Consider the following 25,195-nt stretch of genomic DNA (forward strand, 5'->3'; position numbering starts at 1 on the left):
CTGTTCTCACTCATCACCCCTCCCTGCTATGTCCGCCTCTTCTTCTCCTTCTCAATCCCCACAACAATCAGCTCTGCCTTCTCCTTTATGGCTTCAAACAGTCCCTTCGGATTTTTCATCTCTGCATTGTACTTCTCACTCAGCTCCAGGATCTTCCTCTCCCGCATATGGATGATCTTGTCCTTCTTCTGCCCTACTCTTTTTTCCACAAATCAGCTTCAAAAGCCACTTGTCTTTTCAAATATATTGCGAACTCATGTTGATCTCCATTAACTTTTTCTCCGTCTCCTGTTTTATCCTTTCATCTTCTTCTCTTTTTCCATGTTCTTCTCCCTTTTCTTCTCCCTCTTTGCCTCCCTCTTTTCCTTCCTCTTCTGCTTCTTCTGATTCTTTTTGCTCCTCCAGCACAGCCAGCGCAATCGCTGCTGGTGACAGAACCACATCCTCCATCCTCAGCCCCACCTCCTCCATTCCCTTCTCCACAATCTTCCCCACTTTGCACACTGCAGCCTCTTTCCCTGTCGCTTCATCTTTCAACTTCACCTCCACAGGCCTCGACTTCTGCTAAAAGGGATTCCAGCAGTGCAACCTCAGATGGCAGCAGCGACGTGTCAAACAGATCTTAGATTGACTTTTTCTCATCATATCTGCCTCCGCAATGATCCGCTTCCTCCCCGACTTCTTTCTCACTGATGCTGCAACTGAATGAAGCCGCGCCACCAGCGGAACCGAAAGCATCACCGAAAGCGTCACAGCCTGCCACGCCACAACATATCCACGCGGCGTCTGCAGTGCTCGCGTCGATAGCAGCAGCTGCAGCGACAGCGGCATGTACCGCCCATTCACTCCAGCCGCCTCTGACATCACAATCCGCAGCCGTCTCTTGATGTCGTCCATTGCTTCTGCCGATGTGTATGACGCCGCCACCTCCGACACATCCAAAGGGTCAATCACAAGCTCCGATAATGATGGCTGTTCATCTTCTTCCGCCTTCTTCTCTTCGCTTCTCCGCCTCAGGAATGGCGAAGTTGATCAGCGTGCTATTCCAGTTGAAGAAGACGAAGAAGACAAAGGCGCTGAGCGAAGAGACAACTGAATTGCTTCCACTCTCGCAAGAAGCTTATTGAAACAACTTAACTCACAAAAATACAACACCTTCTGTGCAACATACACTTGATCAATGTTCAAATAAGAACGTCAAACATCACAGAAATTTATTTTTTATATCTAATTGAAAAAAAGGAACAGAATTTCTTTTAGAAGGAAATTGAAATGAGAAGAAAAGATGAATATAATAGAAAATGAAAAATTGAAAGCTATTTAAGATATGATTCATGATTTGATTCAAGACATTTGATACCATTTCTTTGAAATTTCAAAAAAATTTCATTTAATTATTAGAAGTTTATGTTATTCTTCACTCTTTTATTATAACATTAAAAATTGCTCAATATTAACAGCTTTTTGAAATTCTTTTAATTTCATTGAGGACAGTATCGATAACATTTTCCTGTTTAATAATTTCTCATAAAAATTCACACATAAAGTCAAGTTAAAAACTGTTTGTTATTCAATATAGGAAAATATTTAAAAAGAAGTCTCCCTTCAGATAATCGAAACGTTTATTCGAACATTTGAAATGCAAACAAAGAAATATGAACAAATTGTTCAGTTGCTTCAAAGTACAAGAAAATTATATCGAATAACATAAATATGATTAAGCAGTGAAAATGATATTTGAAATCTGTTTTATTGTAACGTAACATTTGAGGATAGGGCAACAAAACTCAATAAAATAACATTCAGCAATATATGATGGGAACGGAATGATCAACATTTTTTGATCAATTGAGATCAAATTTTCAGATCAGTTAAACGTTTGCGACTTTTCAAAAAGAATGACCCATATCTCAAAATTTTAGGTTTGGAGTTTTATCATCTCATATCAAGGAACATAATCGATTTTATATATTTTCATTTGCTTCATTCAATTATTCAACAGTTTCACAATATCATTTTTGAACGCCAATATTCAAAACATTAAAAATTTTTGTGCTTCAATGATGTTTGATTTAATTTTTGGTTAAAATTAGGATATAAATTATCTTATTTGAAAGCAATTCAATCATTTTGGATATATTGAAATTTCTGATCAATTGACGGAAATTTCAATTTGAATTCTATCAATGAACATTTGGATTCTCTAAGAAGAATCAAAATAAATGAAGTGATAAAATATCTGCTCCTGTGCGTGATATGAAAGAGGTGCAACTCGCACTTGATGATTTTTTCAACTGTGAGGAAACAACAAATACAATAATTAATGAAAGCTCCTTGAAGCAGACATTATTCAAATTGACATTGGTTTATGAACAAGCTTCTATGAATTAGAGGACTGCTTCGAGCTCAAACAAAAACAACGATAAAGATGACGAAGATGAAAAGGACAAAGCTGAAGAAGGGAAAGAAAATTGCTTATGCAAATGCTTCAGCTTATGTGATCAAAATGATTCGTGTTTGTTGATCACTGAGAAAGAAATATGTCAAAAATAAAAATAAAAATAAAAACAATTGCTCTCAATACAGACCACGTTATTTCTCAACTGTAAAGGCTCTTCAGACGTGATTGCGCAGTCACAGAAGGTCAAACTTCCACTTGCCATGCAAAAGATAGAGTGATACGATGAAACAAACCCTGGCGCAAAGACGATGTTTTATTTCAAAAACTGGCTTTCCAGCGAAGAGGATTCAACAAAATTCGATTTTTCATCTAATTTTGTGATTTCCGAGTTAAATAAAACGACAGCCTGCGTGTCTTCCAATAGCCTGAACTGTCTCAGATAAAATGTCTATCTCTGCTAAAACAGCTGCCTTCTTCACCGTCAGCACGTTCTGGTACGGCTCGTAGTTCAGATGCCGCACAGCCTCGCTCAGCGTCTCACACGGGTCTTCCCTTCGCCCACAGTCCTTCTCGTTCTTCCCTTTCTCTCCTGACACAAATATCTACTCTGACTTGTTGAACACAATAAATGGCACCAAATCAATCGGCTCGTAATGAACCTTGTCCAACCCGAAGATCGCATTTTTTCTGTCAAAGGCCAACTCGCTGAAATCCATCACAAACAGCGCCTCGTTGATATCATCAATCGATCGGCAGGCAATGGAAAAATCCTTCGCCAAACTCGCTCTGTTCAAAGAAAACAGAATTATCCGAAATTTGATTGGCAGCGCCTTCGCTTTCTCTGAAGATGAGCATCTGAATGTTCTAAATTGTCAAAACAGCTTTATGTTGTTCCACTAACGTTTCTTTCATGTTTCGATCTAATTCTGTGATTATTAGAACTCATCCGTTCAGATATTTCTCCTTTCACATGGACGCCTCTTTCCAGCAAAAGTTCAATTTTTGTATATCAGCCTTTATCGCTCAATGAAGATGTCAATCCATCCAAACAGCAGTTCGCAAATTGACAGATGCACATTAAGCAGAACAGATTCACTTAGAAAACATTTTTCATTCATCATCAGATCGACAGCCTTGTTGAAATAGCTTTTGTCAGACCTAACCAGAATATTCGTTTTATCCTCAAATTGTTTCGCAAATGCAAACAACTCAGAATTCACTCCCTTCCTCAGATCATTAACCATAATGAACATGTCTCTTCCCTGGTGTGCCTTGTTTCCTCCAACGCTTATCTCTGCAAATGAATATCTGTCATTGTTGTCTGTTACACCGTCTTATTGATTTCTCCGTCACATCTTTTTAATATCGTGTGTATACCGTTTGTTATTCCCACATTGCTCATTTTCAGCTGCCCATCTGCCCCTTTCAGCTCAAAAGACATCGCTCCTCCCTTTTTGCATCCTTCTGAGCCAAGTGTTTGGAACGTGCACCCAACAACTTCGATTTCGTAGCTATTTTGGAGAGAGAATATCGAAGATCACATATTTGATGCTCCGTTGATGAAGATGTTGAATGAAAAAGAGTTCAACGAAAGAATTGCTGAGTATGAATCTTTTTCTTTTAATTTATTGTTTTTTGGTTTTCTCCATTTAAATAACAAACAAGTCATTGAACAAATTAATGTCTGGATATTAAAGAAAGATTTTTGTCTTATAATAAACATGAGCTTCGACGTTATCAAAGAAAACAATAAAAAGATTGAACTTTGCCTTTGGATTTAAATTAATTTTAAGATTTGAACAAACTGTAATCTTTTGATAATTGATAATTTTTTTAATGTTTGAAAATTTTGCACATATTTTTGTGCTCAAAATAACCTGCGAAATAGAAAAAAGTCAATTGTGCTTCTTTCGTTCGAAAAAACAGAAAAAAATATTAATACATTAATGATTTGTGTTAATCAAAAAATGATCACAACAAAAGGAAGTGTATGAAAATATACAACGTATTCAATTATGAAATAATGAAAGAATAAAAAACAAGGGAAGTTAGAAAATATTTATGGGATAGATCGATTGAAAAATGGATTGTTCAAAACAATGCATTTTCGAAAGATAGAACTAATTTTAAATAAATTATCATAACAAGTTTTATCGTGTACGACATCAGAAATATTTTTTATCGATGGTCCATATCCTTGGAACTTGCCAAAATCACCCATATGAAAATATTATTTTTTTTGGAAATTTTTACAAAAGGAAGTTATCAAAAAAATTTAGACATTTGTCTCATTTCAAGAAGCTGAATTCAAATATTTTTCACATAAGAATTAATCAATAAACACACTTTCAGAATTCTTTTATTGTTTAAGACTGTTCATCAGAATTATTTTCAATGCGAATAATTTTTTTTGATTGAAAAATGTATAATCTCACAATAAGAGATGAATTCACTTGAAAATTATCCTATTTCAAGGATGAAGATTTATTTCGAAAAATCAAAAAATTTTATGTTTATTGACAAAAAATAAATTTGGAGGTTCAAATTTACTTCATTTTCACAAATATTGACTGAATACAGTATTTTCTTCACTTTTCACCAATCAACCAATTTCCAATTTTTCACAAAAAAGAATTTTTTTTTTCTCAATTTTTAAAAATTTGAATAAAAAGCATTTCAATTTTGAACAATATTTAATTCAAATTCGGTTTTCTTATTGTGTTCATATGAAGAATTTTCATTTTTCAAGATTTTGGTTTTTCTTAATTCTCACGAATATTTTCGTCAATAATTTAGTTATTCTGCACATTTTTTGTATGAGAATGCCATTCTAATGGTTTGATGATTCCAGAAAAAGTTATGAACAAATCTTTGTTTTTTTATAAATACAAGAATATTGCCTCATATTTGAAAAAATTATTTTTTTAAAAAATTAAAAACAATACTTAAATATTCGAAAAATATAATGTTAAAAAAAATATGTTAAAGATTTATAATAACCCACAAAAAGAATCATCACACAAATGAGACATATTATTGAAATAATCATCATGGATAAAACTTGGATAAGTGTATTGTGAAGCAATAAAAAGAAGTAAAATTCCAACAAACTGCTTTTCCTTTGCAATATTATCACATAACGACAAATCAAAATTAGTACATAAATATTCGTCAAAACAGTAAAATTCAAAACAATAAAAAACTTTGAATTCAAAGAAAATACTGTTGAAAAATCTGCATTTTTAAACAACAGCGAACGTCAAATGCATAATTGTTGAAATGAAATACACAAATTTATTTATTGTAAGTTATAGCTTGATTCAAACATACACATATCAGAAAAATAAATAAAAAACGAAGAAATGAAGATTGCTGAAAAAAAAAAAAAGACAGAAAGAAAAGACATGAAAGTCAAACGAATAAATTAACCAAAACGAGGAAAAAAGACAAAATATAAAATTAATCTTCAAGAAATGGCTCTTGCATGTCTAATGGAACATCAATCGGTTTTGTTGTTGTGCCATAATCATAAGCATTACTTGAATAAACCGAGCCATCTTTCCCCTTTTCCATCTTTCCAGGAATACTCGAATTAATCGAACTTAGCAAACTCTGCTTTTCCTTGAATTCATCAACAAGCACTTTTTTCTTCCAATGCCTTCGCACAAGTAACAATATGACTGCAAACGCAATGGCAGCGGACACAGTACACGTGACAACAATTGTTATCATTGTTCTCTCGTTAAACTCTTCTGTTTCTTTTCCTTCACAAATGAGTAGCGGAACTGTTGTCATATTTTTATTTAATGAACGCAAATCACTGAACGTAAGCGCAGCATACACCGCTGCTCCGTCAGAACGCTCAAAGATATCCTTCGGAAAATATCCGGTAATCGTATTTTCGAAGCTGCAGTCCAGATTGGTTGTAAGCTTACTTTCGAGTAATTCACTTGTTGAATTTCCATTGATCGTTCTGTAAACAAGTATCACCATGGAAAAGAAACAGTGGACAAGGCACTTTCCTGTTAGAGTCACTTCGTACACTTCTCCAATCTTCGTTAACGATGCATTCTCAGTCCGAGGTGTTAACATACTCGACATCATATCAGAGGGAAACCCAACAAGCAAGCAATTGTCGTTTTCTATCCAGAAATTGTCCGGAAGTTCCTCGTTGATTTTTTCTTCCCTACGACTGCTTTGCGCGTCAATGCTTGATTTTTTACTTTCGATTTTTGATTCAAAATTTATTGAGCTTCCAGTACCTTTGACAAGCTCAATAGTACCTTTATCATCATTTTCCTGTGATGTGTCGCTTTTGCATATAATGTTGTGAGCAACGCTCGGAAATGCCTCCAATTCAACAGAGTTCCCTTTCAACGATTCAGGATCGATAGACAGATAGCTGTTTTCAGAGTAAATAGCTCCCTCAAGCTTTGTTCTGAACGATGCATTGCGCACATACGCAAAGCTATCAACAAAACTCAAAAAAGAGCTACTCCAAAAACAAATGTCATTTGAGTTGTCTTTCTGCATATAATCAGTTGAAGAATGCGCATTCACATATAAAAAGCTGCAACCTGTTATTTCAGCACAGCTACATCCACTTGCATCCAAAAAGAAGCCTTTTCTAGGAATATGCGAAGTGAGAGAGACGTTTGTATCAATGAATTGAAGAGGAACACGAAGAGGAATCGAAGACTTCTCATTGTGCGATGAAGTGTTCAGATTTGAATGAGAAGAAGATGATGTCTGAGGAAGTGAAGAAATGCTTGAGGAAATGAAAGAAGATGTTGAGGTTGATAGTGAAGTGGATTCTGTAAAGTGTTGATGAGCACTGCTTTCACAAGCTTTCTTTTCCTTAACGGAAAACACAATCAGAGATTTTCTGTCATTTACAGTTATGTTATTCACGCTGCATTCCTTCAGCCGTACATTCACTTTTCGTTCATCTTCCAGCTGCGAGCAATCAATAAAACAAGTGCTGCCATAAAACAGCACCTCATTCAGGCACACAAAATAGCACGAAAGAGTTCCAGATTCAATTTTGAATACAGTTGGAATGGCTGTCAGCTCCTTTGCTGAGGTAACAGTGCACTTCTCAACCACAAAGGTACCCTCATTGCTGATAAAAAAGAGACAACTCGCAGGCAAATCTGCACTGACCTTCACATTCGTCTTATTCAGCACGCATTTTCCTTCGATCACGATATGTGCATCAATTGGTCCATCACCTTCTCTCCGCACATATGTTCTTCCAAGTGCATTTTGTTCATTTGCTGAATGTTGGATGTAATCTAATTGCAGCCCTGCATCTTCAGTCTCTCCTTCCACCAAAAGTGATTTCCATGTTACTGAAAAATAAAGTGATGGGTTTCCAATCACTCGAATCGTAAGTTGTTCATCTTCATCTTCTGAAGGTTGATAAGATAAATGGGCCATTGCATAATTGACCGTGTGGCACGGATTGTCTTCATCTCCACAGAAAAAGATGTCCCATCCTTCGACTTGTTCAGCAGCTCTTCTGTTTGAATTTAGTGAATTATCGTTTGATGAATGCCAGAAAGAAGATGAAGAGGAGGATGAAATTGTCCCAGTTTGATACTTTTTTGCAGGAGCATCAAATCCGCTAACATAAACTACAGCATTTCGAAATGTTAAAAATTCCAGAAAATCAACAGTTTTGCCATCTTTTTCACTTTCTGCTGCGATCGAGTTTTGCTCTCTCCAAAGTGGATGATGGAAATTGATTCCAAATTTCTTCGATTCGTCTTTGTTCATGATGCTTGCACATCTGAAGAATATGTCACTTCCAGTATTTGCCTTGTTTTCGAACAAGCAAACGTCCTGAAACACAAAAGGAAACGTTGACGAATCGAATGCCAAATAGATTGCTCCTCCTTTCGTTTCCTTCTCATAAAGTTGTGTGTCAAGACCATCATGACAGAATGTGCAATTTTTGAGCAAAAGTTCCGAACTCTCTTCAGCTTCATCGTTTTCAGAAGTTGTTGAAGAACCTTTTCCGTCTTGCTTTTTCTCGCTCCAGTGAATGCATCCGCCATAAGGTTCAAAATCATCAGGACACACAAACCCACTGAACGATGAGTTGTGCAATTCGAGCTTTTGCCGAGTGCTTTCTCTGCTTCGAAGAAACCGCCCTTCTACAATTGTCTCATCTGCATTTTGAGAAGATCTCTCTGAATCTGCCTGGTTATCCGTTTTGACACACGAAAAATTAGATATAAATATATTTTTAACATTCTGCTCGTTCTTCTTTTTCGGATTGCAAGACAAGCTGTAAGCAACAAAGATCAAATCATGATTTATTCGCACATTTTCTATAAAAACATTTTTCATTTGCAGCAAATCCATGCTATCTCCCAAGTTGAACATTGCCCGTGTAATCAAAGAGCTCTCCCCTTTGACAGTCAAGTTATCAAGTATCAAATTCCCCTTTATGACATTGTACAGGACATAGCTAACAGATTGCTCTTCTTTCACTGAAGAGAAAGAAATCATCATATCCTTCCACATTGAAGCTCCATCAGCGATTGTAATTGCATTCTTTGTTTTGTTTGTCATTGAACTCAAAACAAGGTTAATAGTCGTGACATTAACTTTTCCATCTAAATAGATAACATCTTCCCAACTGCCGCTGTATTTTATGTTCACCTCGACTTTTCCCACAATCCCCATCTCACTAGAAGAGCAAACCAGCACATCTTCTAAAGTTACAGGCTGTGTGAGATACACCAGATCAATGATAATTAACATTCGTGGCAAATTAAGATGACTCCATCCATAACTCAATGATCTGCAAGGGAGCTCCTGTGTTCCGCATCGTGTGAAGTCTGTGCCTCGCGAAGATGATACATATATTACTGAATCGTTGTATTTTTCAAGGAATTTCGTAATGCTTATGCCATTTCTATAATTGTAATTATCAAAGCAGCCAATTTGCTTTTCGTCAAATGATTCATCAACAAAGCTAAATATCGTTTGCAAATTGATTTCAAGCAAGGAATTAGTAGTAAATGAAATATCTCGAAAATTTTCAGCAGAATTATTTTCAAATTGCAGTTGGTTTAAAATCATTGAAGCACCTTTAGACATCTTTAGTGACAGTGCGCCTGCCAAGCTACGCGCAGCACAAGATTTAAAAGAACTATTTGAGACAACAAGACCAGAACCCTCGTTCAAAAAAATCGAAACAAATCCTCCAATTACAACTTCTGATGTTATTAAGCTGACTGTGACATTTCGCATAGTAATATAGTATGTATCGTGAAGTGATGTAGATATAAACACTGGATGATATTGATCAGTACTAATATTATGAAAAACGCTATTCATAACATTTATAATTGCATCACCTGTTGTTAAAACAATGTTTTCAATTGAACCAATTGGTATGTTTAAAAATTCGCATTCCGAAATTGTGAGGGAATCGTTATTCATCAAGTGTAAAAATAGAAAACTTTGGAATTTTAATGAATATAAATTTCTTTCGAAGGAATGCGATCGCTCTTTAAAACTGTGCGAAGCCTCAGAAACGCTATCACACTTGAAAGAAACATGATTCAGCAAAACAGTAGAAGGACTCGAATGACGTAGGGTGCAAAAAATAGAACCAAATGGATAAAAAGTCGTTTTATGAAATATCAATGCTAAATTGCAAATGGAAAATGAAGAAGTTGAAATAGTAAAAACATATTCAGAAGAATTTGCATAATTTTGATTGCTAATCTCTACAATTCCGCCTCCATTTCCATCAATTGTTAATTCAATTTCATTCACAAAGCAACAGACTTCAGCAATGGTTTGCGAGTTTGATGGAATGGAGAACTTCACATTTTCTTTCAATGCTACATGATCCAAAGCTTGATGTACTGTCTGACAAGGCCGATTTTCCGAAGATCCACATGCAGCATCGAATTGGGCTGTTGAATCTAACACAATGACGCGCTGTGCAACATCAAATGACTTGCTCAGATAGAGAATCCAATCTGGCTCACCTGGCACCAACTGAGTTACAGCTCTTTCATCTTTATGAGATGCTTTGCACAACGAAAAGAACCTTAGTCCGTCGTCGTAGTCGGAACTGCTCGCAATAAAAATATAAGATCTGTTTTTGACTGCCAAATCGATGACAAAATAACTTGCAAACACGCAATAAGGAATCTCATCTGATAGCCGCAGGACTTCATCAAATAAGTGTGAATTCGCAAAACTGAACAAAATTGTTTCTGTGGATTCGGAATGACAGCCAGAAAAGTCACACTCAGAAACAAGAACACATTCTTCAACATTCACCAGTAAAAGTCCACCTCCGTTTCTTTTTGAGATGCAACTCATAAAGATGCTTTGAAAGCATATTGGCTCAGCTTCCCCGATGTGTTCTCTTGACTTCATATTCCGAACTGTTTGCCTATTCTTATCTTTGCCTTCATTTGCAAAAATGTTTCTTTCACGAATTTGTGAGCAATCATTTTGATGCAGAATTGTGCGACTTTCACACAAGACAGCTTTTCTTTGTGGAATCTTTACCGCGCTGTGCTCAAATATTACGCACGAATCCTCATTTGAACTGCAATTTACGAACAAACATTGTTTGATTGCCGGCGGATATATGCTGATTATATGAACGGCTCCAGCAGCTACTTCAGCATAATTGTTTATATTTTCAAATTTTATGTCATTGAATGTGGTATTTTTCAGCTTGACGTTAACGTTTCCAGATACAAAAATAGCTCCTCCAGATAAAACTTCGCTTGCACAATCAAGAAAATAGCAATCTTTAACAACTAGAGTAACGAAAGTCTCATCTTCTGTTTTAGCAAAGATGAACTGGCCAGGTCCATCGCCTTTAATTCCCTTCCAGGTGCATGAGTCAAACTCAAATTCCTTATCAACGGCAGGATCCAGTACGATTCTTTTGAGTGTTTCGTTTGTGTAGTGCTTATTTGCCCATCGCGAACATGAAATATGTGTTGTGTTAAAATTAGTCAGTGAGCGAACACCAGTAGAGATCGAAGGGATAATCGTGCCTTCATATATTTCGCAAACGCGATCAAACGTGCAGCCATTTATTTCATATGAACTCAAATGTGATGCAAAATCATGGCAATTAGTATTTTGCTTTGAGGAAATGTTATAAAAAGTTGAAAACTGCATTTCCAATGTTGATTTGAAGAGAGACGACGCAACAAATGTTGATATCATAATTGCAGATGAAAATAACGAAGATGATATTTGCACAGAGACAGAGGGACGTGAAATCGATGAATTACTTTTTAGAGAGACAAACGAATTCATTTCCAAAGAATCTTTGTGAAACGCAAGCGAGATATTTATCAGATGCAAATCACTTCCAGTTTGGACAAACGGGCAGCACAATTTGTGTTCATTTGCAAAAACAATGCAATTTTCCAGCGAAATGAACGAAAATTCATCCTGAAAAATTGTTGAGCATTCACGCCTAGCAAAAATGGTTATTTCAGTAATTGCTGAAGTCGAGTTGATAGATCTTATTTTCGAATGCAGGCAACTCATATTGTTCAAAAAATTTCCTTTACGATATCCGAAATCATAACCATTAAAAGATGTAACACATATTTCTTTTGAAGGAAAGAATTCATTCCTTGAAACTCTGTTAGAATTTAACATCATTGAACGTTTGGCAATTTTTTCGAGGGAAAATGAATCATTGTTTTGAATGATTGATTCAAATTTCAATTCTGCACATTCAGCTATGCTAAGCATATTCGTGAAAATGGTAAAATTTACAAGCAAATAAATAATATACATGTAAAATGCATTTAACCAATTTTAACTCCGACAAAAAAGATTGAAAGAATAACTTAAAACTATTATGGTTGTACTCAATAATCTATTCATTGTTATCCTCATATAAGTTAAGGATTGTTGATGAATATATTTTAAACAAGTGATGATTTTTCAGCATATTATGTAATAAAAATCTAATTTCCAAATTTTCTTGATGAGGTTTTTGAAAAAATGAATTACAACAGTTTATTTATTCATTTTATGATACTGTTGAAAAGGAAATATATTTTTCAATTATTTCCCGTTGATAAATTTTTCCCCATAATTGATTGAAAGTGTGATTTCGAAAAGGATCAATCAAATATTATTCATTTGAAAGAATAAAACAGTAAATCGTAGAAAATTCAGAATATACTTATATTCAAAATGAGAAAATATTGAGGAAGTCATTAAGATTGCTCAATAAATGAAATTTTTTTTAATTGTGAAGATAATTGTATATTTTAAGGCTGCATTAATTTATCTTTTTCTCTTTTTCGAATGAAATGCCTAAATAAATGGAAGAGGAAGCGGTGCTTTTTTAAATGTTGCAGCAAAGAAAAATCTAAATTGGAGGAGTGTGGACAATTACCACAAGCAAAATGAGAAAGAAAATTAAAATGTCCAGCAAACGATATAGGGTCATATTTTTATTAGATCCTATTTTTTTTATTCGATCCTATTTTTTTAAAATCAATTATTCAGCCACCCACATTTCGATTTATTAATAGTATTTTTGGTATATAAGAAAAATATCAGCAACTGAATAAATACATTTAAATGCATAACCTGTTTCTTGTGGGGGGGGGGGGGAATGGGGGGGTTAAAAGCCTCCCGTTGAAATTCTATCAGTTACAGGTTGGTTCCAATGAATTTAATTCAAAAAAATATGCATTTAATGCACAAAAAATTAAATTTCAATGAAAATTGAAATTTATAATAATAAATTAAATAAATTGGCTTAATGATCATAACCCAAAAAATAAAAAATGAAAAAGGAAGTTGCAAGAAAATCTACTGCGGGTCAGCTGAAGCTGCGAGAGGCTATGCTATCATTCAAATACAGACAATTTCGGAATCCGCTGGAGCGAATGGCGCACATAGTTAACGATGGAGCTGTGCGTATGGTGGACGCATACAACAGCAAAAAATTCAGCAAAATCCGAATCAAGCGTGCGGTGAAGGCTGTTCGGCAAGGAAGGCTAGTTTCAAAAATTGGAAGACCTGCTGTGGTCATTGGAGAAAAAGAGCAAACAGTGCTGGATGAAATAAAAATAGAATCACTGTCTGGAGCAAGCTTAACCATCAAGAAAATTCGTGAACTGGTTTGTATAAATATTCTTTGAAATGTATTAATTAATATTAATTAGATTGAAAATGTTGTTAATGATTTGAAACCAGAAAACACGCCAGATGTTAAAGTCTCTGCGTCAGTTGCCTACGATTTCATCAAACGACATCCAGAGTTGAAGACATCAAAGCCAAAAATTGTTGATGCGAACAGGCTTGCCGTATCATGCCAACAAGTTCTAAAGCCCTGGTATGATATGCTCAACGGATTACATCAGAACAACAGTTACAACAACGCACTGATTTTCAACGTGGATGAGTCTTCACTCAGGGTTCCCGACAGCTCCAATCGGAATGTCGTTCATCCGGCAAATACAAAACCCGGTTACGCTAAATCTGCTGCGCGAATGGCGAATTCTACACTGATTGCGGCGGTCGCAGCAGATGGACAATCACTTCCTTCAGTGATCCTGTGGCCGAGTCTCAAACTTCCTGATGACTTGAAGCCTCTTCAGTCTACAAATCTTGAGATTTGGCCGAACAAATCCGGATGGATAGAATCTTCAACATTTAGGAAGTATGCACTTACAATTCTTCTCCCTTCAATCAAAGAAAGAAGGCAACGCATGTCACTCGACGAATCGCACTGCTTGCTTCTAATCGACTCCCACATTTCTCGAGCAGATCCAACAATCTGGCGAGAGTTCAAAAAAGAAAATGTAGATGTTGTGACATTCGTCCCTCACAGCACACACATCTGCCAGCCACTGGACCGAGGTGTATTTGCCGTTCTGAAGTCAGAAATGAGTTCACAGTACGAAGCACCTTCGTCGTCGTCTTCAGCAGCGAAAAGAATAGCTCTTGTGGAAGCTCTACAACAATCAATTCATTCGGCGCTATCACCTTCGGTCATCAAAAGAGCATTCAAATGCAGCGGCGTGCTGAAAGACTCGTCTGGGCCAGTTCTGATGAAGCTTCCTCAATCATCGACTTATCCTCTTCCTTCTCATAAAAATCGATTTGACTTCTACGGTTAAGAAATAACAGAAGAAAAGGTGCTGAATGAGTGGGATGATTATTTGAAAAAGAAAAGCGAAATGGAAAATGAAAAAGAAAACATTTCTGATGAAGAAAATGATGAAACAATGGATTTCACGAAAAAGCTGAAAAGAAAATTCAAAATACTTCAAGATGAGAACGATATAGAGAAAAGAATCATCTGATGAAATTGAAAGAGGAAAGGGAAAAAGGAAAGTCATACGCAAATTAGATTCGAGTTTTGTATTTTTTTGAATTTTTTTTAGAATTTTTCATTTCGAAAAATTTGGGTACTAATAAAAAAAATGGGTACTAATAAAAATATGACCCTATGCAAAAACTGGCTCCATCTCATCTCATCAAAACAAATCACAGCAAACAACAGAGCAAGTGAAGATTCTGATTCCTATTTTGATTTCGATGAAGATTCCAATGAAAATATCAACGCCTGCGACAGATCACAGCTGGTATCATATGCCGCAATCCAGTCTATCATTAGCTGATTATCTTTTCTTCAAATTGCCTCTTCCATTCCCTCAAACACTCTCATTTTTCGTGCAGCTGATGCAAAAAATCACTGACAAATATGGACTTTTACTCATTCCAATGTAATTTCTTCCATTTTCAGTGGGGAAAAAAATACACACCTTTTTCCTCAATTGAATCTTCTTTCAATTTTTGATTATTTTCAATAGGAAATTAAATCCATAAGTTTTCTTCGACTAAGCTAATTGGAGTTTGTGTCACAACTTATTTTCCGAGGAATATGACAATATCAGCACAGATAAAAATATTTCTTCGGAATTTGCTCATCAAATTTCGCGTCTTCATCCAAAGAAAACTGTGATCATTAAATGCAGCTTATCTTTTCTCTCCCAATTCTTCCAACAAAATATATTTCCAGCTTTCTTCACTTTTCCAAGCATTTTTCAATCTCTTTTGCATCATCTCCTTTGTGTTTCTGTTTGTGCTTCTTTCCTTCAACATCAAATTCTTCGTTTCTTCCTTATGTCGCTCACAATCTCATATCCAATTGCAAAAATTGAAGAAATTCAATCAAATGACGTTTTCGAAGAAGAATAAGTTGCATGATATGATGTTATCGTTTTGGAAGAAGTTGAAGATGATAAATAAATGAATAAAATCAGATGTTGGAGGTTGAGAGTTGTAAAGGTGAATGAAAGCAAATATTAACTATGAAGAAAAGCAAAAATCCTTTCTTCTCGTTTTCTTCTTCCATTTTTGAATCCTCCCGGAAAATGCAAACCTCCGACTCCCTCGCACATTAAATAACACACTCTCCCTCTCAAAAACAAAAATCAGGAAACAGATTATCCCTCTTTCTTTTCTATCTTTCATTTTGTTTCTTCCACTTTCGCTTTCATTCGTTCAATCAAATCGCCTATCTTCCAAAAATAAATTTTCTCCAAAATCCAACACCTTCCATTCTTGCAAAGTCTTATTCTCCTTTAACTTATGCACGTTGCCCATCCTTTGCTTTCATTTTACTGCAATAACTCAATTTTCTTCTTCTCTCACTAAATAAATCGGTTTCTCGTTCTTTCAATTGTTTGAATCTGGTGAAAAAATTAATTCTCAAATTTCCAAATAATAATAATTATAATAAAATTTCATCATCTTTTTATTTATTTTTTATTTTTTCCCTCATTTTCTATATTCATTCGATTGACAATGTTTGTTTTCTTCAACAAAACATCATCAATCTTTTTTTTTTTTAATTCTTTCAATTTTCAAACATTTTCATGTGATATTCATCATCTGTGATGGCTTTCTTTATTTCAATTCATTTTTGCTTCAATATACCATTTTTCTGTGAAAAGTGTGATTCTTGTTATCTTTTCAATTCCGTCCTATTTCGTTGAAATATTGAATGAATCTAATACTCATCCAAAATATTTATCCACCACAGTTGTTGCGCATATTCTCTTTCCAAAATTTTAACGCATCTCTGTAATACAAAGATCATCCTCTTCAATAATTAGTCGGGTATCTATCAATGACTTTATTATTGAAATGCCGTGGCTGCCCAAATATTTAAATCACAAATCAAAATTCCAAAACAAATGAATCATTATCAAAAGCAAGCTCCCTCACAGGAAATGATATTTCTAATAATGTTGGAAAAATTGGTTCGCAAACTTCTTATTTAACAAAGAATATTTTCACTTTTTGAAAACTATTCGATCATTGAGTCCATTACAAAAAAAGGCTCAAGTTTGAGATCGCTGTCTTTTTTTTATTATTCTTTGTCAAAAATGTTTGCACAAGAAAATCAAGTATAAATGCACATTTTTCAAGCTATTTCTGAGTTCTTTGTTTTTCATCTATTTCATCTAACGAAACGTGTGTCCATTTGATGTGAATGATGAAAATGGCTTGCTTTCTGAATACTATGTTCTTATAAAAATGCAGGAGACGAACTACACAAAAATGTTCAATGGTATGCAATTGTAATTGTACTTGGATTCTTGTAAATTGCATTTTTTTTTTCAGAATTGTTTTCAGAACTGGAATATTGCAATGAGGATGAACAGAGAAAGAAAATAGAAGAAATGAATGAAATAATTAATGAAATGAATAAAGAAGAATTCTTTTATGTTTTCACAGCAAGAATATTCAACAAAATTGACAAAATGATTGAAGAAGAGAAATTATCACTTGAGAAATGCATTTTGTTTTTGAAGCACGTGAGGGATTGCAATTTCATGAAAACCATATTTAAGTTTTATTTTAGATATTCTTCGTTGGACAAAAGAATAGAGGAGATGATAATTGATGAAAGTGAGAAGAAAAAAGAAGAAAAGAACGAAAAGCTTTTAGATAATCTTTGCAAATGCTACATATCTTTGAGCTACAACTTCCCTCCAGAATTACTTTCAATCTGTGTCACCTGCCTTCTGAAAGCTGCTTTGAACAAGGTGGAAAGCGAGGAGAATCAAAAAGAGGTGGAAATAGCATTACTGGCTTTGAGTAATACTAATTATTATGTATGAGCATTGTTATATACTTTTTGATATTATTGTTTTCTTTTCTTTTATTAGGAAATTGATAAAGAACTGTATTTGAATGAAATCAAAGAAATCATAAAATATCACCTAGAACATCACAATCTCACTCATCTTGCCTATCAATCTGCTTGGCAGTTTTTAATTTATCGATTTATCGAAGATAAAAGTTTAGAAGGAATGATTGTGAATGAGCTGCATTTTACAAGAGAGGCAGGAAGAGAATTTGAAGATCTGACAAGAAGTGTGGATTGGAAGAAAGAGAAAAAAGCTAAGGAAGATATTATAATCGAGAGATGGCTTCAAGTATTGGATTGTTATTTTTACTATTGTCAATTGAGGAATGAAGAATACGTAGGGCTTATCAGCAGCATTGTGAGAGTGCTTCGAGCAGCAAGAGAAAACAAAAAAGAAATTAACTACCAGAGCATTTGTTCCTTGAGAAATGCAGCAGAAATTATAGATGTGAAAATTAATGACTTGTTGAAAAGCGAAGCTGTTGATGCTGTTTTAGAGGAGATTCAGCAGCCAACAATTGTTGACGAAATAACAAAAGATTTGTTGTTATTCTCCAAATATGTTTCAATGCGATTGAAAGAAGAGGAGGATGATGAAAAAGAAGAAATGAAAAGAAAGGAAGCAAAAAGGAAAGTGCTTGAAAAGATGGAAGAAGAAGGATTCGAAGATTTAATCACAAGCTTTCATAATTTATTTGATTTTCTAAACAAAAAATATTATTTTGATAAATTATCGTTGGATATTTCTGATTATTTTGTGAAAATTTGAGGAAATGAGGTTTTTTTTTTCAATTTGTTTCTCTCTGAATTTCTATTTTTTCTTTTCTTTTCTTTTTGATTTATTAAACTTAAAATACATTCTTTTATTGTTGTTTCTGTTACTGTTATTGTTGCTGTTGAAAAGAAACAATTGAAAAGTCTTCATTTCAAAAAGTGCATTATAGCTTTTGAAATCACACTTTTATTCAAGTTTTGAAAATAAAATTTTTTTTTCAATGGAAATTGTTTTAATCAAATTGTGCTTTATAAAAAACATCATACATAGCATATATAAACCTTTGTTACCTTTTTCCCCCTGAAAATCTCACTGAAAAGAAAAATATGATCAAAATTTGAATTAAAGAATAATTTCAAAAAAGATCTGTCATTTCTATGGATATTTCAAACTTCCATTTCCTGAAAAGGATTTTTTGCATATTAAATTATATATTTTGTTTCGGAGAAAGGAATTTGCTAACAAAAATAGTCAGTTGTTTCGGTTCCACAAATATTTCTTTATGTGTGACAATTGTTAACAATGGGTATCAGATCATGAAAATTGCAAAGCTGAACGCTGTCAAACAGCACAAAAAACCATTTCACGCTCCTGCTTCTTCCAAACCTAAATCATTACAAAAAATGTCAAAAAAGAAAGAGAAAATGTATAATTTTATAACTTCTGTTTTATATGATAACAATTAATTAATTTTTTTGCATTTTTCAATCATACTTGCAAACATTTTATTCCAGCCACGTCACAGTTCCAGAAAAAAGCAAGCAATCTGTTGTAATTGTAAAAGAAATAAAGCCAAAGAAGATCATGAAAATTTCTGGAGATACTACAAATGCGGAAAAATTTTGGCAATTGCAACGAAATAAGGGAGCAAGGGGAAGCATTTTCGCAACAAAGGCCCGACAAAATTAACGATTTTTTAATTTTCAATTAATTATATTTTATGCATCAATTTTAATTTAATAATTTAGGCATTTCAAGGGTCTGCTCCAAAAGCGCAACTTGGAGCACAAGAAAGACGTTCGGCTGCAGAAATAGAGAAAAAGGAACAGCAGAGAAAAAATGCAGAGATGCACCAGCGCGAGAGCCTGGCACAAACTTTGAAAGCGGATTTATTCGCAACTCCATCACTGCATTTTGATTCATTAACATTTGATGAAAATCAAATGTTGTGAATTTGGTGGCATTTCCATAAACAGAAACAGGCTAAAACTTTCAATTGAACAATCAATTACATGCATAATTTAATTGATTTTAACACCCACCTCTCTGCTTTTATTTTCATTTTCATGAATCTTTCTTTGGGGATCTTTTATTTAATCACATCACTTTTATTAACCCCATCTTCAAAACTTTGCGATTTTATTCGCTGAGGGTTTTGATCATGAAACATGAAATTCCTTTGCTCTAATTTTTGAGTTTTAAATGTCTTTCCTCATTAAAAAGAATGATGATGCGTGTGCTTAATGCTTGAAAAATCAAAAAACATCATATAATTTGAAATAAATAGAGGGAAAATACTCAAAAGCTATTTTATTGCAAGCTATCAATAAAGGAAAGTTTAAAATAATAATTAAAATAAGTGTTTCAAATCTCAATTTTCAAAAGAGTATCTTCTTCGTATTAAAGATAATCTGCAAATGAATTCGAACAACATCATCAGAAGCATAAAGAATCAAATGCTCTGTGACTATGACTGGGAACCACTGTGTTAAACAACGCATTATAAAAAGGAGAAAGATCAGACTACGTCCGCGGAAGGATGAAGTGAAGAAACTGTCGAAGAAGAAGGAGATGGAGGAGGTGTGGGCTCAAGAGAGGGGGAAAGCAAAAAAGAAGGATGAAGAAGAGAAGGCGATGGAAGAGGAGTGAGCGGAGAGGCAGAAGGAAACAGACTCCCTCCACTGCTGCTTTGCAAAGTTGGAGATGAAGCACGAGAGGACGATGTGTTTGGAACTTGAACAGAAGAAACTGTTGAAGAAGTCAAGGAAGGAGAAGAAAGGAAAACTGAAGGTGGAGTTTGAGCAGCTGCCAGGGAAGGCGAAAGAGTGAAAATTTGGGACTGAAGGAGCGAAATGGACGATGATGGGCTCAACGAAGGGGAAGAAGGAGATGAAGAACGAAAAGACGATGACGAAGAAGAAGAATTGCTGGAAACAAGGAACGAGGTGAAAGAAGGTGAAGGTGAAGTGGATGGTGAAATCGAAGAAGTTGATGGAGAGGAAGAGGAAGAGGAAGAGGAGGAAGAAGAAGAGGAAGAAGAGGAAGAGTTCGCGAAGGATGAAATTACAAGAGATTGCGCGGAAGGAGGAAGCCCAGCTTGATTTACAGAGATCGACAGAAGAGAAGGTGAAGATGGCGGCAAAAGCGAACGCATTTCCTTGTCAATGAGCGAAGTGCCAAGCGATTCGCTTTCAGAGATGGATGAAGAAAACGGAGACTTTGCTTTCCTTCTCATCGGATTTAAAGAAGACGAAGAGGAAGAATAAGGAGATGGAGATAATGAAGGAGATGGAGGTGGAGAAGAAGAAGATGTCAACGATGAAAATGAAGAAGTTGCTGGAGCGGTAACAGTTCGCACAATTGGTTTGAATGCAACTCTTTTCACTTTTCGCGGTGGAACAGAGTCAGACGGCATATCCGACTTAATCTCCTCAAAATTGAGAAGTTTTGTGTTGATAATTTTCCCGCCTTTGCCCAAACTATGCTTTGCCTCGTTGTTTGCTGCATCGTCATTTTTCCGTCTTCTTCTGCGTTTTTCTTTCTTTTCGGTTGAAAGCACCTCTTCCAGCACAAGATCGAGCTCATCATCAAGCTCATCTAAATTATCTCTTTTATCGTTCGACAAATTGCTGCCTCTGCTCTCTTGCTCTTCATTGATCGTTTGAGTAATTCCAATTCCATCTAATTCTCCTTCGAAATCAGACACAACTTGCGTGTTCGATTCCGTGCGATCTTCTTCATCAAAACTATTCGTTGGATTATTCTCTCTTTTTTTGTTCGTCTTTGCAGAAGACTTCTTTGATGTATTGGTTCTGTGTAATTTTGCTTCCCCTTTCAGGCTATTTGATACACTTTGCATTTCTGAGAAACCTGAAGATAAAGATGCATGCTTTTCAGCAGGCATACTTTTCAAATCAGCAGCTTTCGTCTCGTCTGCCCGAATAAATCCAACTTCTTTTTTCGAAGTTTGTTGTTTGTAATGATTTCGATGAGCAAGAGACAAACGAACTACAGAATACTTTTCAGAGAAAGCAAACGGAATGTCAATAAACCGAGGAAGTTTTTGTGTCAGTTTTGACTTTGATGCGTCGGATTCTTCAGACAAAAGTGAGCTTGTTTGTTTAGCTGACAAAAGAAGAGGAAGAGAAGGAGGAAAAATGTCTGGAATGGAAACAGAATCCGAAGACTGAAAACCTTTATCGCTATTTGATCTCACATTTGAAGTGAACACAGATTTTTGAAATGATTCTGGTGAATTTTTCGGTAACAAGCTTTCAAAAGGCAAAGAAGAAGAAGAAGAGGAGGAGGAGGAAGAATAATTTTGTGAATCAAAATTGAACTGAGGCTTTTGAGGAGTTGGATTCAGAAGGGTGTGTGTCTCTCCAAAACTGGATGCAATCAAAGAAGATCCCATCCCATCCTCTTTCGGAATGAGGTGCAAACTTGATGACAGTGATGATAAGGAAGAAGAAGAAGAAGAAGAAGAAGAAGAGGAGGAGGAGGAGGAAGCAGAAGCAGAACGCTGCATCTCAGGGAAAGGAGAAGGAGATTTCGCAACCAAGGAATTTGATGCTTGAGATGAAGATGACAGAAATTCGTCAACCAAACTTGTGGAATCCAGAGAATATGCTTCTGGACAAAAAACTTGTGGTTGAGTTGTTTTCGAAGTGGATTCTGAAGAAGAAGGAAAAAAGGAAGAAGACAAAGAAGGAGAAAATGAAGATGAAGCGGAAGAGGATAACAATGACGACGACGACGATGATGATGATGAAGTAGACGAAGAAGAAGGAAATGAAGACAGAGACTGGCTCAGAGGCAAAATTGAGCCGAAGGAGGTTTCAGAAGGCAATCCGGGCGACATCGACGGAAAGAAAGGAGACGGAGGGGTGCCTGGAATTGGGGTGAACACCCGGATCTGAGTCATGTCCTGGTCGCTCAGAGAGACAAACGGAGAAACAGGCGACTGAACAGAGCTCTGAAGCGAAGAAGATGGAGTAGTGTGGACGATGTGGGAGAACGTGACGCTTCTTTTGAGAGTGGGCGTTTTGGACAGGCGCGCGTGAAGAGAAGGTGTTGTGGAAGGAGAAGGTGTGGGCGAGCGGGACGGGTTGCAGCTGGAGTCTGGCAGAAAGAAAGCAGAGAGCCCTTCTTTGTCTGCTGAGGGATTCAGCGTGAGGGTGTATTGAAGATCAAGTGATTGAGAGCATTGCTGAGGGGAAGCTGAGGCAGCCATAGAAGAAGAGGAAGAGGAAGAGGAAGAGGAAGAGGAAGAGGAAGACTGAGAAGAAAAAGCCGAAGAAGAAGCCGAAGAAGTTGTGGAAGCTAAAGGCGAAGGCGCTGAAGAAAGTGCACTCAAAGATGGTGAAGAAGTTGAAGGAGAAACTGAAGAAGAAGAATTAGAAGAAGAAGTCGCAGAAGCAGGAATAGTTGAAAAATCAGTCTCAAAAAACGATTTCTGTGTTTGACTCTGCTTTTGAGGATGCGGCTGTATTTGCTCAGATAAAGCAAATGAAACAGGAGGTGAAGAGGCTGTGGCTGATGAAGTTGCTGATGAATTCGCAGTTTTCGCTTCTTCTTTCTGGTTAGCGTCATTTTGAGGAGTTGCATCCTGCGACAGCTTGCGCATTCGGCAGAGTTGAGCATAGCGGGTGCTTGGGCAAATCGACAAAAACAGGGCAGAAACAGAGCAGTTCATATCTTCCTCTGTGAAAAAGAAGCAACATTTGTCTCCTTCACTTTCATTCTGTGACCCATTCGCAGCTGACAGAGGTTGCTTTGCGGCTGCAAAAGCATCTGAAGAAGAAGGTTGTGGCTTCAAGTCAGAAGTCAGATTTTGCCGAGTCTCCGATTCATTCGTTGCTTCTTTTTCATTCTTTTCTGCTATTTCACTTTTTTCCTGTTTTCCTATTTTGTCTGTTTTCTCACCCGCTTTGTCGTGTTTTTCGAGTGCAACCAGGCTCAGCGTGAGGTTGTCCGGGATGCTCCACTTCTTCTTCAGGTGTTTGATCACTGAGCCGATGGAGCACCAGCCAATGATCGTCAGCTGTGCCCTTGTGCGATGCCCCATTTTGTGGAGCAGCCTTCGCGAGGTCGCGTCAAGTGCACTCAGTCGGAGCGTTATCTGAGGCGGCGTGGCAGAAAGAAGCAGCTGACGAGTGAGAGAATAGGCGTTTGAGGAGGAAGAGGAAGAGAGAGAGGAAGAGGAAGAGGAAGGAAGCGAAGTGGGTGAATTGGATACAGAGTTTGTTGGATGAAAAGCTGATGCGTTTGAAGATGAAATGTTCTGAACCAAATTCGAAGACTGAAGAAGAGAAGGAGCCTTTGTGAGAATGCTGGCGACTTCAGAAGAAGCAAAAGGAGGCAAATGAATTGGAAGAGAAGGGGTTGGGCAAAAGCTCTTATTGTTCTGAATGACTGGCTGGCTTCTCTGAGAAGAAGGAGGCTGAGCATTTTGTATTTGCTGTGGTGAACTTGTCGGATGTGTTGAAAAGTAGTGATGAAGATTTGCAATGAAATTCACAACAAGCCGAGACAAAGAGGAAGGGAAAAGGGACGATAGAATAAACATCAAATTGGTTGGAGTTAACAAGGAATGCTGCGATGGAACAGAACGCGGAGAACCAGAAACAGGGAAATGCGAAGTTGAATCGGAGAAAGACAATGAAGTGTCAAAGGAGTCTGCATGAAGTTGAGCTAACTTGTTGTCTGTCTTCATTTGACTTTGTTGTGTAGAAGTCAGAGGCGGGAAAAGAGCTGATGAAGCGTTTGAAGTGATTTTGTGGAAAGGAAATACAGAAGATGGAGAAGGCGAAAGAGAAGGCGAAGGAAAAGAAGGTGATACTGCAGAAGAGGTTGGCGAAGATACAAATTTTGCATTGGAAACTTGCTTTGATGAAGGTGGAGACGATGAAGGCGTGAGAGAAGGAGAATGTTGCTGCGGTGGCATGTGAAGTGATAGTTGGGATGGAGAAATTGAAATGCCATAAGACGAAAGAAATGAAGCTGCAGCAGAAGCCGAAGATGAAGCTGAAGAAGGAGAATGAAGAGAAGTTACGGAATGAGTAAGTGGAGATGGACCTGGTATTAACGGATTTTGAGAAGGTGAAGAAGGTCTACTACTTGGAGGAGGAAATGAAGAAGGAGAAGGTGGGGCAGAAATCAAAGAAGGCGATGATGAACGTGAAGGAGGATTTGAAGAAGAAAACAAGCTATGGGGCTGAAATTGAGAAGAGATTTGATTCAGTTGATGATAAGATGAAAGCCTTTGACGACTGCTTTGAGTGATTTCAGATTGCAGTTGGCTATCCCCAGAATAAACAGGAAAAATCTGATGCACATCAGAAAACACAGAAATACCAGATAACTATAAAAAAAGACACAAAATCAAGTTTTTCATTTGATAAGATGATATTTTAAAATGATATTGATTATCTTTTGTTTAATTTAACTTTTGAGCTCAAACCGATTGATCTCTTTCTTCACTTCTTTTTGCATCAATATCATAATGGAATGCATCAGTCCTGGTTCCTCTTCCAGCATTAATTAATTCAGACATGAGTATTTACTATTATATTGCATGTTAAACACATCACAAACAAATAACAAA

General features: G+C 36.2%; 7 protein-coding genes across 7 annotated transcripts; 3 read left to right on the plus strand and 4 right to left on the minus strand.

The window, feature by feature from the left end:
* Positions 1–26: 26 nt before the first annotated feature.
* On the minus strand, positions 27–897 carry MONOS_4609 (uncharacterized protein; the record flags this gene model as incomplete). Its single annotated transcript, XM_067874698.1, has 3 exons — positions 27–193; positions 255–564; positions 691–897. 3 exons carry the CDS (start codon positions 895–897, stop codon positions 27–29), a joined length of 684 nt encoding a protein of 227 aa, XP_067736280.1.
* A 1,893-nt stretch (positions 898–2,790) lies between these two features.
* Positions 2,791–3,313, minus strand: MONOS_16882 (uncharacterized protein; the record flags this gene model as incomplete). Its single annotated transcript, XM_067869753.1, has 3 exons — positions 2,791–3,003; positions 3,061–3,187; positions 3,303–3,313. 3 exons carry the CDS (start codon positions 3,311–3,313, stop codon positions 2,791–2,793), a joined length of 351 nt encoding a protein of 116 aa, XP_067736281.1.
* A 2,547-nt stretch (positions 3,314–5,860) lies between these two features.
* On the minus strand, positions 5,861–9,172 carry MONOS_4608 (uncharacterized protein; the record flags this gene model as incomplete). The annotated part of the gene is made up of 1 exon (XM_067874697.1): positions 5,861–9,172. The coding sequence occupies one exon, from the start codon at positions 9,170–9,172 to the stop codon at positions 5,861–5,863; it is 3,312 nt and encodes a 1,103-aa protein (XP_067736282.1).
* A 4,040-nt stretch (positions 9,173–13,212) lies between these two features.
* On the plus strand, positions 13,213–14,550 carry MONOS_4607 (putative DDE superfamily endonuclease; the record flags this gene model as incomplete). The annotated part of the gene is made up of 2 exons (XM_067874696.1): positions 13,213–13,548; positions 13,594–14,550. 2 exons carry the CDS (start codon positions 13,213–13,215, stop codon positions 14,548–14,550), a joined length of 1,293 nt encoding a protein of 430 aa, XP_067736283.1.
* A 2,224-nt stretch (positions 14,551–16,774) lies between these two features.
* MONOS_18522 (uncharacterized protein) lies at positions 16,775–18,585 on the plus strand. The gene is made up of 4 exons (XM_067871549.1): positions 16,775–16,848; positions 16,985–17,012; positions 17,066–17,559; positions 17,614–18,585. Exons 1-4 carry the CDS (start codon positions 16,828–16,830, stop codon positions 18,361–18,363), a joined length of 1,293 nt encoding a protein of 430 aa, XP_067736284.1. The 5' UTR covers positions 16,775–16,827; the 3' UTR covers positions 18,364–18,585.
* Positions 18,586–18,897: 312 nt separating this feature from the next.
* MONOS_4606 (uncharacterized protein) lies at positions 18,898–19,777 on the plus strand. Its single transcript, XM_067874695.1, has 3 exons — positions 18,898–19,015; positions 19,104–19,263; positions 19,338–19,777. Exons 1-3 carry the CDS (start codon positions 18,906–18,908, stop codon positions 19,539–19,541), a joined length of 474 nt encoding a protein of 157 aa, XP_067736285.1. The 5' UTR covers positions 18,898–18,905; the 3' UTR covers positions 19,542–19,777.
* On the minus strand, positions 19,747–25,144 carry MONOS_4605 (uncharacterized protein; the record flags this gene model as incomplete). Its single annotated transcript, XM_067874694.1, has 2 exons — positions 19,747–24,952; positions 25,052–25,144. 2 exons carry the CDS (start codon positions 25,142–25,144, stop codon positions 20,108–20,110), a joined length of 4,938 nt encoding a protein of 1,645 aa, XP_067736286.1. The 3' UTR covers positions 19,747–20,107.
* Between the last annotated feature and the right edge of the window lie 51 nt (positions 25,145–25,195).

This window comes from Monocercomonoides exilis, assembly GCF_001643675.1.
Source record: "Monocercomonoides exilis strain PA203 chromosome Unknown scaffold1-2713096, whole genome shotgun sequence".
Taxonomy (NCBI): domain Eukaryota; phylum Preaxostyla; order Oxymonadida; family Polymastigidae; genus Monocercomonoides; species Monocercomonoides exilis.

Bases quoted from the DNA above. Each gene is read 5' to 3' on its own strand.
- MONOS_4606 (XM_067874695.1), top strand. From the start codon at position 18,906: ATGAAAATTGCAAAGCTGAACGCTGTCAAACAGCACAAAAAACCATTT. The intron at 19,016-19,103 runs GTATAATTTTAT...ATTTTATTCCAG, and splicing joins TCAAAAAAGAAAGAGAAAAT to CCACGTCACAGTTCCAGAAA. The intron at 19,264-19,337 runs GCCCGACAAAAT...TTAATAATTTAG, and splicing joins GAAGCATTTTCGCAACAAAG to GCATTTCAAGGGTCTGCTCC.
- MONOS_18522 (XM_067871549.1), top strand. From the start codon at position 16,828: ATGTTTGCACAAGAAAATCAA. The intron at 16,849-16,984 runs GTATAAATGCAC...ATAAAAATGCAG, and splicing joins TGTTTGCACAAGAAAATCAA to GAGACGAACTACACAAAAAT. The intron at 17,013-17,065 runs GTATGCAATTGT...TTTTTTTTTCAG, and splicing joins CTACACAAAAATGTTCAATG to AATTGTTTTCAGAACTGGAA.